The sequence below is a fragment of the Furipterus horrens genome, unplaced genomic scaffold, assembly GCF_987537825.1.
Source record: "Furipterus horrens unplaced genomic scaffold, mFurHor1.1.pri manual_scaffold_10, whole genome shotgun sequence".
NCBI classification, from domain to species: Eukaryota; Metazoa; Chordata; class Mammalia; order Chiroptera; family Furipteridae; genus Furipterus; species Furipterus horrens.
Window position 1 is genome coordinate 59282185 of NW_028327180.1, and position 15119 is coordinate 59297303.

Here is a 15119-nt window from a genome sequence, read left to right on the forward strand (position 1 = left end):
CCCTATCAGAGCCATCTGCAGGGAGTCCCTCCACCCCCCTGCCCTAATCAACTCCCTGCTCCCCTTTAAAAAACCCTGCCTTATTATTGTTCAGGGCTGACACCTTAGGGCCTCAGCCCACCTGCTTGCACCTGGCCAAATTAGCATTTTAAACTCATGGCCTATTCTCCTGTCATTTCTCCTCTCACTCTTGCCCGACCTAACAGGGGGCTGTGTTAGATATGGGTCCATCTGGAGTAGTGGAGGGGGAGCCACAAAAGGAAAGCAAGGTGCTGATAGAGATACTGAGGAACAGAAACAGCAGCTGTCATTACAAGTATTATTTACAGTGGGGTCATCCAGGAGGTGGGAAGATGAAGAACCAGCAGCATAACCCAATGGCAGTCTCAGGTCTCAGGTCTGTTGCAGGATTTTCCACAAAGACGTGAAAAAGCAGGTCTCAGGCCAGAAGTTCACAGATCTAGAAGATTCAGGAAGGAAGAGACACAACTCCTAGAGGCCTGATTTGCTCAAGGCTATATTCAAGGAGAAGTGGTGTCAAAATTCACCAGGCAAAGACCATCAGAAACACACAAGCAGGAAAGACCACATACTAGGAAAAGTTCTGTAAGTAAGAGTGAGTTGGGGGCATGAGGGCATCTTATAGACTCGTGCGTTTGCTGGGTAGTTTTAAGTAGAAGCACTTTTCAGTTGGTGCTGTCTATCTGAGAAGTGGGGTTGTCATTGATAAGAAGCAGTGGGCATTTCAGTTAGTCAGGAGGGTGGTGTATTTCTGTGGCTGCACAGTGTCCTTGGCTCTGGCTTGGTGCAGACATGGTCACAGATGAGCCCTGTAGATCATTGTTTATATTCTGTGACTGCTGTTTCTGTTCCATGGAGCACATCATGGCCTGGCTGCCAGCTGCGAGCTATTTTACACTCCCTCCCATGGGATCTTTGTTTCCAGGTAAGGTCTGCCCAGACTCAGCCCAGGCTTCCCCCAGAGGTCATCAGTGCAGGAAGCACCAGGCTAAGGGTGACAGCAGTGAGTGACCCTCAGCTGTGTGGGAAGAGGGAGACACTCAGGGACAGAACCTCCAACTCTTCCTTGGGGAGCCTTAAAGGGAAACGCTGGACTGAGCAAAGATAAAGACATTTGTAAAGTCCAGAGCTTCTCAGAGCCTTGATTATGCTTATGTGCACTGCCAGTCTGAGAGAGACAAAATGTTTGGTGTGTTTTGAACAAAGACAGACGGGCAGGAGGCAGAGAGAGATGGGGGTTGGGGAATGAGAATGAATGGCAGAAAAAGTGACAGGTAGAAAGGCAAAAGGATGGTAACAGAGAAACAGAAATAGAGACACAGAGCAAGAAACAGAGATAGAGAGACGGGCAGAGAGCAACAGGGTGAGAGACGGGCAGACAGAAACAGAGTCGGGGACTGAAATAGGCAGGGGCAGAGAGAGGGACAGAGGGGAGCGGGCAGAGGAGGGGCAGGCAGAGGAGCGGTTAGCCGAGGGCCGTGCAATGGGTGCGGCGCAGATGAGTGAGCGGCCGCGCTGTCGGGGTGCCAGGTCCGGACAAAGGCTGGCTGGCGGGGCGGGGCGGGGCGGGGTGGGGGTGGGGGTGGGGGGGGCGCCGCAGCGATGGTGAAGGCCGTGGCGGGCGCGGGCGAACTACAAGTCCCAGCAGCTCCCGCTGCGGCCCTCGGCCGGCCCCTCTTGCTCCCTGGGAGCGCTTCGTGGGGCAGCTGGGCCGAGGGGGCCGCTGGCGGGGCTAGCGGGCGGGGCCTAGCTGCGGGCCCCTGGGGCGCCGGCGGGTGCGGCGGGCCGGGCAAAGGCGAGGGGCCCCGGGTGAGTGTCCCCGCAAGCGGGTCGGCGGATGAGGACCTGGGTGGGGGTGGGTAGGGAACCCAGGTGCAGGGCGTGGCCCAGGGCGACCTCCGGGCACCCCCCACCGTGCGCGCTCCGCCTGCCTGGCCTGGGAGAACCCGGTGGTGGCACGATGCAAGGGGCCGAACGCCCCGCGGGCCTAGCGCGCCGGGTCTGCCGCTGTGGCCCCAGGGAGGGCCCGGCCCGAGCCGGGCGCCTTAGATAGGGAAGGGTGGGGGCACCTTTCAGCTGTGGGATCAGGAGTTCAGGACGCCCCCTCCTCTGTAGGCGATCTAGACCCTCTCCCCTGCCCCCAGGAACCCAGAGGGGCCCCAGGCATTGTTCTCCCCGCCCTGAGCCTGGGGTTGGGAGTTCAGAAGGCTTTCTCAGGAGAGGGATCCAGGGCTTCCCTCTGTACTCCAGGACCCCAGTTATAGCTCCTCTCACTCGCCAGTGTTGGGGCTCCAGAATTCTGGAAGCCCCTTCCCCAGGAGGTGATCTAGAAACCCAGGAGGGGACCCAGGCACTGTTCCCCACCCTCCAACCTGGGGTTCTGGGTAGAGGAGGTATTTAGGAACTTAGCCACCTCCATTTGCTTACCCAGTCCAGCCATGGGTTGTGACCCAGGATGTCTCTCCCTCCCCAGCAGAGGTCCCCCTGTCCTCCGGGAACAGATTTATTTGTTTCCCCCACAATGCCCAGCCATGGGTGGGTAGCTTAAGGCATCACCTCCCATCAGGTATTTTGGAGCTCCCCCTGCTTCCCAGAAGGGGTCCCAGCTATTGTTTCTCCTCCCCCTCCTTACCTCCAGCCTGGAATTCAGGGTCTTTCCCTCCGACATGCTTTTCCATACCCCAGCCACAGGGTCAGTCACTCAGGAATCTCCCCTTTCTAGGAGTTGGCTCAGGGGTCCTGCCAGTTGTCAAAAGACCAGCCCCAGGTATTATTTCTGCCCAGCCCTCAGGTAGGGGTTAGAATTCAGGATCTTCTACCCAATCAGACAACAGGTATACAGACTATCTTCCTGACTGTGGTATCCATGGGTCTCCCTCAACATATTATTCCTCACCTTCCAATCTAACATTTGGAACTGGCATTCTGGAACACAGGTGTTTTGACAGTTACTCCTACCCCAGAACTGTGAGGCCTGGCATTCAGGTGGTCTCTTCCTCAGGAAACAAGCCAGGGGTGCTCCTCTGTTCCCCCAGGGACCCAAGAGCACTACCAGATGTGGTTTGTCCCCCACCCTCATCCCCAGATACAGGTTTCTAAGTTCAGGGTGCTTTCTCTCTAGGAGTCAAGCCAGAGGTCCCCCTCTCTACCAGGAACTCCCAAATAGCCCACCCCTGACTATGGGATAGGAATTCAGGCCATGTACTTAGAGGCAAGCACAGAAACCCAACACCCACCCCGTTCCCTACTAAGGGTAGGAACCTAGGACTCTCCACAGGACCCAAGCTTCCCACAAGAGGAGGAGTCCAGGATGGAGAGAGGGGCAGAGCTGTGGAATTGGGCACTGGAGTCCTCTATTGCCAGATCCCATGACTTCCATCCAGGTGTGGGGCTAAGAAGGGAGGGCCCCCCATCTGGAGTTAAGATGGGAGCCCCCCCCCCCCAATGTCCCACCAGGGTCTCTCTTCTCCCTGCCCTGGCTAGAGTGAGTGACAAGTTTCCCTGTGGTCTAAGAGAAGGATCCATGTATATGTTCAGAAGTGGGTTCTGGGGCACAGCTTGGCCACCTGTCTCACCCCTGCCCAGGCTCCAGAAGAGACTCCACTGTTCCCCAGAACCCACCTCTGCCCACCTTGTCCTCACCCTGCAGATCCTGCCCCTGAAGCAGCTGGCACTTCAACACCTGGGATGCGGCGCTCAGTCCTGGTCAGGAACCCGGGCCACAAAGGCCCGAAACCCACTTATGAAGATCTAGACTCCGACTCAGAAGACCTGGACCCCAAACCCGAAGAGCTAGACCCAGTTCCTGAAGACCCAGAGCCTGACCTGGATGACCTCAACATTGTCTCTGAAGACGTGGACCTCAGCGATGATGATCTGGAGCCCATCTCCAATGATCTGGACCCTGATGTGGAGGCTCCAAGCTCCATCTTGGGGTCCGATGCCATGGCTCCCCAAGATCTTGACCCCATGTCTTCGCGTTTTGATCTCGATCCAGACGTCATTGGTCCTGTCCCCCTGGTTCTTGACCCTAACAGCGATACCCTCAGCCCCCCAGAAGCCCCAGACCTGGACCCCCTCTCATCCAGCCTCACTGCCACCCCTGAAGGACTGGCTTCTAGTCAGGCGGTGCTCCCTGCACCTGCCAGTCCTCCCCGGCCCTTCTCCTGCCCCGATTGCGGGCGGGCCTTCCGTCGCAGTTCAGGGCTGAGCCAGCACCGCCGCACTCACAGTGGCGAGAAGCCCTACCGCTGCCCCGATTGCGGCAAGTCGTTCAGCCACGGTGCCACGCTGGCCCAGCACCGCGGCATCCACACAGGCGCGCGACCCTACCAGTGCGCGGCGTGCGGCAAGGCTTTTGGCTGGCGCTCCACACTGCTGAAGCACCGCAGCAGCCACAGTGGTGAGAAACCCCACCACTGCCCAGTGTGTGGCAAGGCCTTCGGGCACGGCTCGCTGCTGGCACAGCACTTGCGCACGCACGGCGGCCCGCGGCCGCACAAGTGTCCAGTGTGCGCTAAGGGCTTCGGGCAGGGTTCGGCGCTGCTGAAGCACCTACGTACCCACACGGGCGAGCGGCCCTACCCGTGCCCGCAGTGCGGCAAGGCCTTCGGGCAGAGCTCGGCGCTGCTGCAGCACCAGCGCACACACACGGCTGAGCGCCCCTACCGCTGCCCCCACTGCGGCAAGGCCTTCGGTCAGAGCTCCAACTTGCAGCATCACCTGCGCATCCACACTGGCGAGCGGCCCTACGCTTGTCCCCACTGTTCCAAGGCCTTTGGGCAGAGCTCGGCGCTGCTGCAGCACCTGCACGTGCATTCCGGCGAGCGCCCCTACCGCTGCCAGCTCTGCGGCAAGGCCTTCGGTCAAGCATCCAGCCTCACTAAGCACAAACGGGTGCATGAGGGGGCAGCTGCGGCAGCTACAGCAGCTGCTGCTGATTTGGGCCTTAGTCCTGCTTCGATGTTGAGGCCTGGACAGGTCTCCCTCCTGGGTCCTGGTGCTGTCTCTGTACTTGGCTCTGGCCTGGGCTCTGACCCTGGCTCTGTGTTGGGCTCCCTCCCCAATCCCAGTTCCAAACCCAGGCCTGGCTCCGGATCTACCTGCAACCCTGATCCTGTCAAGTATTCTGACCCTAAGCCTGGTCATGATACCACTCCTGACCATGTGGCCAGCCCTGACCGCGGATCTGGTCATAGCTCAGACCTAGATTTTATGCCCAGCCCCAACCCCAACCCTGAGTCCTGCCCTGACCCCAGCTCTCCCTCCCATGACAGTTCAGCCCTCCCCACCTGTGAGAGTCCTGCGTGGGTACAGGCACGAGGGGCACTGCTGGGGCCCGATGGGTGAAGGGGACACTGTACCCACGGAGACCTGAAGAAGTTGTGTGTTGTACAGTTAGTAAAAACCTCCCACTGCCTTCTGGCTCTATTTCATGGTTCTGTTTCTCTTTCCCCCCAATGCACAGCTCCTTGGGAAATGGGAAAGTATGGCCTGAGCCAGCCATACATTCATAACCCCAGTGCTCTGGCTTCCCCCTGACATCCTCCAGGCTGCCCAGCCCCTCACCCCCAGCCCAGCAGTCAGCTCTCTGTTCCCCCAGACCTGGTCACCTTAGGAGCAGACTTACCTTGCAGGTGGTCTGAGCAGCATCCCTTCCCTTTGGTTTATCTGAATGGCTCGATTTATGGTGTGTTGAAATTAGTGGGCTGATAATGGAGATGATGTGAAGTCATGTGGACAGTCCTGCCCCTCTGCTCCCCTAACTTACCCCTTGCCCCTCAAAGTCCACATTATAGGTACACAACGCGCAAAGGAGATTGCTCATTTATGCATTCAACAAACATCTGTTGAGAGAGCTTACAGATACCAAACTGGGAAACATTTAAAATGTAATTACAGGATATAGTGCATTCTAGAAGAAGTATATAAGACTTCTGATTTAAGTCAGAGACAGCTTGCTGGAAAAGAACTATAATCCCAGTAACCACTAATTTAATCATCAGCACTATTTGCCCAGTCTTGTGCTATGCTTTTGCATTTTCTTTTCCTTTTTTATAGCAGTGAAGTTTTTTTTTCAATTGTTATTCTACTATAGTTGTCCCAATTTTTCCCCCTTTGCCCTACTTCACCCATCCCGCCCCCCACTGCATTTCCTCACTTAATTCTTTTAACAGCTCAATGAAGAAGACAACTATGATTGAACATCCCCTTTTTGCAAATGATGAAATGGAGGCACATGGAGTTCAAGAGACTGGAAGACAGAGAAATGGCAGTTGTCAGCACCTAGATTTAAACCTGAATTGTCCACTCCCCAGATCCTGTGTTCTTAACCATTTTCCAGGGCCAGAGTGTGTGAAGGCCGTGGGGCCACTGGAAGCTGAACTGGAGGAGGGTCAGAGGGCTCTGGTGGATCGCAGTGGGAAGTTTGTCATCCCAGAAAAATGGGAAGTCACTGGCAGGTGACTGATAGGAGTTATTCTTTCTTTTTATATTTATTTATTTGAGAGAGGGGAAGAGAGGGAGAGAAACATCAATGTGAGAGAGAAACATTGATCGGTTGCCTCTTGTATGTGCCCCCTAACTGGGGATTGAACCTCACAACCATGTGGAACCATGCCCAACCAACTGAGCCACACAACTCGGGAGGAATTTTGAAGATGCTCTGGCTGCTGGATGGAGAGTGTAATGGGAGGGGTCAGAAGTGGACGTCTAAAATCAAAGAGGAGCTTGCTGCTGTGGTCCAGGCCAGGAATGGTGGGGAACTCTGGGGTGAGAGCCATAAAAGTGGGAATAAGTGGTCCTATTTGAGATATAATTGAGAAATGAAATAGGATTTACTGATAGGTCATATGAGAGGAGCTGAAGAGGAAGGGATTGAGAATAACCCAGGAATTTCTGTTGGACTGGAGGGAAACCATCCTTAGAAGGATGTAGGGTCATCACCGGATGTCGCGGACGTGGAAGCCAAGAGGTTGGCAGTTGGCAGTGGGCGCCAGAATGACCGGGAGCTAGTCCTATGTTGGCACGCTTACAGCCAGCCCATGCCCTAGCAGCTTGCTTGCCGGTTGGCGCTAGGGCCCCGGCACCACCCTTGGCTCGCAAGTCGCCCGGAGAAGTGCGCATGCGCGCTGCTCTGGCAGGCGCGGGTGGGGCGGGATCCGGTCACGTGTCTCCAAGAGCGCCCTGGTCACGTGACCGGGGGCACGAGTCAGCTGATGCGCTAAGGTTTGAAGGGGCACCTCGAGAGAACACCGCAGTGACAGCGGCGGGCGCTGTTGCCCAGGTTGCTCCGCTGCCCCGATATGGCAGCCCCCGGGGGCCGGTGCAGTTCAGGTGAGGTCGTGGGCGCCCCTGCAGGTCCCCGAACGCGGACGGCGGGATGGCGGGCGGCCGGTCGCCCAGTCGTGGGGCGGCGGAATAGCCAGTTTCTCTTACCTGAACTCCGGTGCTGACCTCTCAGCTTTCCCGCGGGGCAGACTTACGGAGAAGGCGCCTAGAACCTGGGCGGCCGGTGGGCACCAGCTTCTCCGACCTCGGAGTGGCGGGACTCCTGACTGCCCTTCCTGGACCCAAGCTGTGCTCAGTGTTCCTTAGCGCAGGCATCGTGCGGTTGGCCAGCTTCTCCGACTCCCAGCAGCGAGGTTCCCATTCTGAGCGTAGGCTAATCCCAGCTCAGCTTTGCTGAAACTCAGCGGGCACCAGCTTCTCCAACCCGCAGGAGAGTTCCAGGATTTCCTTCCCCAATCCAGGAGGTAAATGCTTAGTTTCTCTAGACTCAGGCCGAGGACTGGGGGTATTCCCTCCTTGAGCCTAGGCGGCTAACTCAATTTCAGATCTCCAAACCCATGCAAGCTCAGCTTTCCTGAACTTGGGCGTTGGGTGACCAGCCTCCAGACTCTTCAGTCTCCACCTCTCATGGGGGAGCCTGGAGGAAGACCCTTGGTATTGGTCTTCCCTTCTTGAGCTGGCTGGGCACATCAAAGGTGTCTCACCTGGTAGGGTCTGCGGTGGGTTAGCTATGATCCAGCCAGGGAGGCAGGCCCACCCTCTGTCTTCCATCCAGCTCTCTTGTAAACAACCACAAAAGCATCCAAGTTCCAAAGGGACCAGTCAGGAGCTGGCCTTCCCTGCAGAACAGGTTCACTCTCATCTTGTTGGTGCCAGGCAGGGAGCCAGCCTGGCTCTGGAAAGAAGCTGGGTTATCCCAGTGGGGCTGGTGGGTGTGTGCCAGGGACAGTTTTGGGCTACTGTGACCAGCTATGACCAGTAGTTGCTGAAACCTTGGACCTTCTTCTTAGTCTAGTCGGATTGAAGGGAATAAGGAGTGCTTAGAATAACCTCTGTTTCCTGAAGAATTACTGAGATGGCTGCACTGCTTTGTTTCACTTCATTCTGGAAGCATTTTCAGGGTTTCAGCCTCAGGGGAGACCTTTTTTTATTTCCATTATTCAGATAAGGAGACTGAGACTTAGAAAAGTGCCCAGTGTCCCCTAAGCAGGACATGGCCAGTCTGGGGTTTGGACCTAGGGTTGTGTGATTTCCAGGAGCTGGTAGCCTTAATGAAGATACCATATTAGCTCATAAACATGGGCAGTGCTGCAATAACATCTGCTGATGCACAGTGAGTCTTCAGCAAGTGCTTTCCCTCATTACCATAACTGTTGACCTTCCCTTTACCAGGTCTATGGCTTTGGGATTACCAACTGGCCAAGCCAGGCCATGATAAGTGGGGAAGGCTTGTCCAGAAAATACTGAGTTCCATTTTCAAGCCTTGGGGCAGGAGCCTTAAGCACCCTGTGAGAAGCCAGTGGAAGCCATTCATTCTTTCTCCACAAATCAACAACAGGAACAATGATGGAATGTCCTGACACTATTCCCATGTACCAGCCCCTGTGATAAATACTTTGTAAGCATCAAGTCATCAGTTTCCCATGAGATGCCATTGACACATTTTGCAAATGAGAAACTGAGGCTCAGAGAGGTTGGGTGGCCCATTGGAGCCAGTGAGCATCAGACTCAGGAATCAACTCAGGCCCTTTCGAGTCCCAAACCCAAATTTGTACTGCTGCACTTATCCATAAACTTGCAGATCTTCAGATATTCTTAGATCTCCCAGAATTCTTTCTTGGCTGAAACGTGGGATCTGCCACCCGTATTGGGAGGCGGGCCTGCCTGGGCCTGACCCAATGCTTTCTCCCATTCCCACAGAGACCGAGCACCTCCTGACACCCAGCCTCGGGTATGGGACCCAGGCGGGGGCTTTGCCAGCCCCTCCAACCTCTCTGGAAGAGGAGGACCTCCGCCGCCGTCTCAAGTACTTCTTCATGAGTCCCTGTGACAAATTTCGGGCCAAGGGTCGCAAGCCCTTTAAGCTGATGCTGCAGGTGGTGAAGATCTTGGTGGTTACTGTGCAGGTGAGACCTGCTGGGTCCCAGCAGAATGCTGCCTATTACCACTGTTTTCCTTGAAGGAGATTCTGGGAGTTGGAACTTCATCCTGACCCCGCAGCAGCATAATGACATAACAGTGGCAGGAATAAATCAGAAAACCCTGTGAGCTCTGTATGTGAGCAGAGCAGTTTCTTTAAACTTCACACATGCCCTCCAAGGTCCTGGCAGCTGTTATCACTGCCATGTTATAGATGAGGCACTGAGGCTCAGGTTAATTCTTTCAACAGCTCTGTGAAGCAGGCAACTATGATTGAGCGTCCCCTTTTTGCAGATAATGACACTGAGGCACATGGAGTTCAAAGTCACCCAGCAACCAGGCATTGGAATTTGGGGGCACTTGAACCCTGGCAGTCTGATGCCATGTTGACTCTCAAAGAGAACTGCCCCTGTGGCTGAAGAGATAGTTACCCCCCTTCCCATGCCAGGCCCTGTGCTGGGGTCTAGTGATCCCAGGATGAATCAGTACCTGCCCCTGCCCTAGGAAGCTGTGACTTTGGGTGTGGAACTATGCTTCTAATTTCTCCTTGGTAAAGGGGCACAGCAGTGTGGTACTTACCCTGTAGGTTTGGGTTCATCATGGAAGTTTGTATCTGGTAAACAACTAATGAACATCATTTGCTACCCTGAGATACATGGGTGCCCAGTGTGTGCTATGCGTTGGAAACAAAGGGTAGGTGTGGAAGATGGGGACATGTTCCTCCATGGTGTGGTCCCTCTCTTCTTCCTCTACTGAGACATCGAGGGAGGCCCCATCCCAGCAGTATCGATGCCCTGTCCCTCCTGCCAGCTCATCCTGTTCGGGCTCAGCAACCAGGTGGCAGTGACGTTCCGAGAGGAGAACACCATCGCCTTCCGCCACCTCTTCCTTCTGGGCTACTCTGACGAGGCAGATGATACCTTTGCAGCCTATACACGGGAGCAGCTCTACAAGGCTATCTTCCACGCTGTGGACCAGGTGCAAGGAGGCAGGGGCAGATGGGCAGGCATTGGGAGGAGGAGTGGGCAGGGCTGACGGACCCTCCCCCATTCTTTGTTTCCCACAGTACCTGATGCTCCCTGATGTATCGCTGGGCCACTACGCATATGTGCAGGGTGGGGGCGGCCCTTTGGCCAATGGCTCAGCCCTGGCGCTCTGCCAGCGCTACTACCACCGTGGCCATGTGGACCCAGCCAATGACTCCTTTGACATTGACCCAACGGTTGTCACTGGTGAGTGGGCAAGGCAGGGCTGAGCTTTTGGGGAACCCCAACTGTTGAGATTAAAATCCCAGCTCTACCCTCACTCATCCAGGATATAGGATTGTCTTGAGTATCACTAATTAGATGTGTGCAGTGCAGCTAGAAGAATGCTTGGCTGCAGAAAGAGCTAGGTATTGTCATTAATTCACTAAACATTTTGGAGTTTACAGAGCTCCAGGCCTGAGGGTCTGTGCAGGGAATAGACAGAATGGACCCCACCCTGGGGAGACATGGAGGACAAACAAATGTCCAAATACAAAGTGAATTGGAGAGAGGGCATGTCAGGGACTCCCTGTGCCTGTGCCCTGGGAGACCTGCCTGTGCCTCCCTCATCCCATGCCCCTTCCCTGACTCCCTGTCCTCAGATTGCATCTGGGTAAACCCCCCTGAGAGACCTTTTGTGCCCCCCAGTGATGACCTCTCCCTCTTGGATGGCAGCGCCTATTACAAGAACCTCACACTCAAATTCCACAAGTACTGCCTGATGGAGGGGCTGCCCCAAGGTTGGACAGAGGGCGGAGGGAGGCCGGAGGCTGAGTGGGCACTCCCCCCTACCAGCTGCAGAGTCAGCACAGGCAGGAGTATTGCCACTCTAGGAGCCCCTCCCCTCACTGGACCATTTCCCTTAGGCTGATCAACGTCACCATCCATTTCCAGCTGAAGACCATCAACCTTCAAAGCCTGATCAACAATGAGATCCCAGACTGCTACACCTTCAGCATCCTGGTGCGCCCATGGTGTCTGGGGAGAGAGCAAAGACCCATCAGTGATTTGGGGTGGGGAGCGGGGGATGGTGCTTCTGAGCCCCTGGCCTGGGCACCCTTGGCCAAGGACAGCATGGGGGTGATGGAGAAGCTGGGGCCAAACGGACCACCCATCATGTAGGCCTGGGACCCAGGGCCTGCCAAGGCTTACTCTGCACCCCACCGCAGATCACGTTTGACAATAAGGCATACAGCGGGCGTATCCCCATCAGCCTGGAGACCCAGACCCACATCCAGGAGTGTAAGCACCCCAGCGTCTTCGGGCACGGTGAGCCCTCAAACTCCACATCAGTGCTGACCAGGGGCCCTGAACTGCCCAGGGAGCCCCAAGCCTGGGGCCAGCATCAACCAGGGACCCTGACCAGCACTGACTGAGCTTCTGACTCAGAGTAACCTATGAGCCCACTGACCAGCCCAAACCAGCCCTGCAATCCCCTTGGCCTGCTCTAGCCACAGCCCTGACCTCTGAAGGCCCCAAGTGGCCCTGGCTCTACCCAAGGCTCCCTCCCCACAGGAGACAACAGCTTCCGGCTCCTGTTTGATGTGGTTGTTATCCTCACCTGCTCCCTCTCCTTCCTGCTCTGTGCCCGCTCCCTGCTCCGCGGCTTCTTGTTGCAGAATGTGAGAGCCACCCCAGGGTCACATGTGCCCAAACAAGCCTTGCCCATTTCTGGAGCCTTACTTGAGGCTCCTGTGCCTGGAGGGGCTCTCACTGTGCCTGCCTCCTGTAGGAGTTTGTACGGATCATGTGGCAGCAGCGGGGACGGGCCATCAGCCTATGGGAGCGGCTGGAATTTGTCAACGGCTGGTACATCCTGCTAGTCACCAGCGACGTGCTCACCATCTCTGGCACCATCATGAAGATTGGCATCGAAGCCAAGGTGGGTCCTGCCCTCACCTTGCCTGGAGCCCTGGCGGCCCCTTCCAGACCCTGGTCCTTATACTGCCCCTGCTGATGCCCACCTGGGGCCACATTCCCCAACCAGATGGGGTTGACACTACTCCTGCCCCTAGAACTTGGCCAGCTACGACGTCTGCAGCATCCTCCTGGGCACCTCAACGCTGCTTGTCTGGGTCGGCGTCATCCGCTACCTGACCTTCTTCCATAAGTACAATGTAAGCCAGCATATGCAGGCCAGGCCCTCCCTCTGGGTGGTAGCACATGTTCCCAATTCCCACTCCCTAAATCCATACATTAGCCCCTGCAGATGACCTTTCACAACTTTTTTAGCCTTATACCTGCCTACCTCAGATGTACCTGTCACTGAACCTGGGCAGTGACCACGTGAGCCTGCTCCTTCATAGCCATCCAGCTGAGTCCAGTCACTGGGTGCCCTCAGCTCCAGGCTGCCCTTCTCAGCTCCCCCAGCTTGCCCTCAGCCAGACCCTGCCTGCTGTACTCCATGCTCACTGCTGACCGGGTTGTGGCCATGCCCTCACCAGCCATCTGCCCGCTGCAGATCCTCATCGCCACGCTGCGGGTGGCCCTGCCCAGCGTCATGCGCTTCTGCTGCTGTGTGGCTGTCATCTACCTGGGCTATTGCTTCTGTGGCTGGATCGTTTTGGGGCCCTACCATGTGAAGGTAGGGGCTAGCCAGGGCTGGTAAGGGGTGCTCATGACCCACAGGTGAGGGTTCCCTGGCTCCCTTCCCCTGAGCCTGCACTCTAAGCCCTCAGACCCCTGGTTTATATATCAGTGACCTGGCCACACTGAGTGACCCCCAGTACTTTGCCAACAGACCTACAGTGGGTCTGCCCACTGACTCTGGCACTGATCTTATGACCTTATTGACACGATGACCCCCAAATGACCACGTTGTAACTGCTGATACTTGGCCCACTGTCCTTCTGACCCCCAGTAACCCTGACCTTGACCCTCTGACCTTGTTATTACACAGCAGCCCCCCAGGTGGCCCTATTGTAATTACTGGTACTCTGTTTGCTGTCCCTTCTGACCCCTGGTGCCCCACCCAGTCCCCAGCCATGTCCACAGCTACCTCTTTCCCCACAATCCCCCTGACCTCACTGCTTGGCCACAGTTCCGCTCACTGTCCATGGTGTCGGAGTGCCTGTTCTCGCTCATCAATGGGGATGACATGTTTGTGACGTTCGCAGCCATGCAGGCCCAGCAGGGCCGCAGCAGCCTCGTCTGGCTCTTCTCCCAGCTCTATCTCTACTCCTTCATCAGCCTCTTCATCTACATGGTGCTGAGCCTCTTCATTGCGCTCATCACTGGCGCCTATGACACCATCAAGGTTAGCCTTCCCACCTCTCCCTCCTACCTACCTCCCCAAGGGGCCAACAGATGTCACACACAGCTCCAACCTGGGCTTCATGTTCCTTGGAGGCCACCACATCAGGGTCTCAGGACACGGTGAGGCAAGGAGAGAAGGACCGAGGGGGAGAATGTGGGAGACACTCTGCAAAGCCAGAAGAAATGGTGGCTCGGATTAGGGGCACAGGCAGGACTGATGTCATGAGCACAGCTGTCGTGTTCTCAGTTTGATCAAGGTGAGGCTCTGGCTGGGAGGGTTCTTGTGTCTGCTTTTAGCAACAGGGATGTCAGACCATAGATATTCAGTGACTTAGCCAATGTCAGCAGCTAAGTGTTGAAGCCAGGCTCTGTGTGAATTCAGAAGCCTTGCTCCTGAGCCCTCTGGCTTGTGCAAGGGCTGTTTGGGTCCGGGGACTGTGGGTGTCCTGCAGGCTATAGGGATGAGAGGAGAGAAGTGGGTAGAGCAGAATGTGGGGGTGGCAGGTCAATAGGATTGTTTTACCCAACATGTCTGAGGGCCTGTTGTAAGCCCAGCACTGTGCTGGGCACCAGGCATCTAGGACACAAGGCGAGCTGTGCGCAACCTGGGCCTGTGCCGGGCCAGTGGGCAAGGTGGGTGATGCATAAAGATGTATGATGATCAGCTGGTGAGAGGTATGAAGGAAGGAGTTTCTAGAATGTGCTTTTCAATATTATTTTAATCATATGGGACTATTTAAATTTTTATTTTAATTAGAATGAAATACAATTCCAAATTCAGTTCCTCACTCACACCATCCACATATCAAGTGACCAGGAACCTATGTGGCTAGTGGCATCCAGAGAGAACAGCATAGAATCGTTTATCTCAGAAAGTTCTAGATTGAAGAGCTGGGAGCCTAACTGAGGGAGCAGCTGGGGGAAGGAACAGCCAGGGCAAAGGCCTAGCTGTTGGGGAAGGGATGGTGGCTCTTGCATGAAGTTGGAAGGCCTTGATGTTGACTCGTGGAGGGAGGGACGCACGCAGATGGTGGTCAGTGGGAACTAGCGAGGAGGTGGCGGGGAGAGCGGATCTCCAGGGGCCCCTTCATGTTGGCCACCCGCGTCTCTCCACAGCACCCGGGTGGCGCCGGCGTGGATGAGAGCGAACTCCAAGCCTACATTGCGCAGTGCCAGGACAGCCCCACCTCCGGCAAGTTCCGCCGCGGGAGCGGCTCCGCATGCGGCCTCTGCTGCTGTGGCAGGTTCGCATCTGGCTGGAGTTGGGGCCTGGGGGAAGGGGCGGTGCCGGAGGGAACTGCTACCTTCTGCCCCGTAAGACACTGCTCCTCCTGCAGGGACGCCTCGGAGGAGCGCTCGCTGCTGGTGAATTGACCCGGAACGCTATTG

At 56.1% G+C, this 15119-nt stretch overlaps 2 protein-coding genes across 6 annotated transcripts; both read left to right on the plus strand.

Moving 5' to 3' along the window:
• The first annotated feature begins 927 nt into the window (after positions 1–927).
• ZNF358 (zinc finger protein 358) lies at positions 928–5451 on the plus strand. 2 transcript variants are annotated; one of them, XM_090290394.1, is made up of 2 exons: positions 928–946; positions 3671–5451. In XM_090290394.1, exons 1-2 carry the CDS (start codon positions 928–930, stop codon positions 5368–5370), a joined length of 1719 nt encoding a protein of 572 aa, XP_090146520.1. In that variant the 3' UTR covers positions 5371–5451. The 2 variants fall into 2 exon arrangements, with proteins under 2 accessions (XP_090146520.1, XP_090146521.1); XM_090290395.1 differs by lacking the exon at positions 928–946 and adding an exon at positions 1900–3404.
• Positions 5452–7209: 1758 nt separating this feature from the next.
• MCOLN1 (mucolipin TRP cation channel 1) lies at positions 7210–15113 on the plus strand. 4 transcript variants are annotated; one of them, XM_090290396.1, is made up of 14 exons: positions 7214–7356; positions 9232–9437; positions 10261–10428; positions 10517–10682; positions 11078–11186; positions 11342–11438; positions 11645–11744; positions 11991–12097; positions 12208–12357; positions 12491–12592; positions 12937–13059; positions 13516–13731; positions 14847–14974; positions 15068–15113. In XM_090290396.1, exons 1-14 carry the CDS (start codon positions 7326–7328, stop codon positions 15102–15104), a joined length of 1740 nt encoding a protein of 579 aa, XP_090146522.1. In that variant the 5' UTR covers positions 7214–7325; the 3' UTR covers positions 15105–15113. The 4 variants fall into 4 exon arrangements, with proteins under 4 accessions (XP_090146525.1, XP_090146524.1, XP_090146523.1 ...); XM_090290398.1 differs by lacking the exon at positions 12937–13059 and having other exon boundaries at positions 7213–7356; XM_090290397.1 differs by lacking the exon at positions 12491–12592 and having other exon boundaries at positions 7213–7356.
• The last annotated feature ends 6 nt before the right edge of the window (positions 15114–15119 follow it).

Coding starts and splice junctions, on each gene's coding strand:
- MCOLN1 (XM_090290396.1), top strand. CDS start 7,326: ATGGCAGCCCCCGGGGGCCGGTGCAGTTCAG. Junction 7,357..9,231: donor CGGGGGCCGGTGCAGTTCAG/GTGAGGTCGTGG, acceptor CCATTCCCACAG/AGACCGAGCACCTCCTGACA. Junction 11,187..11,341: donor CTCACACTCAAATTCCACAA/GTACTGCCTGAT, acceptor CATTTCCCTTAG/GCTGATCAACGTCACCATCC.
- ZNF358 (XM_090290395.1), top strand. CDS start 3,332: ATGGAGAGAGGGGCAGAGCTGTGGAATTGGGCACTGGAGTCCTCTATT. Junction 3,405..3,670: donor ATCCCATGACTTCCATCCAG/GTGTGGGGCTAA, acceptor CTCACCCTGCAG/ATCCTGCCCCTGAAGCAGCT.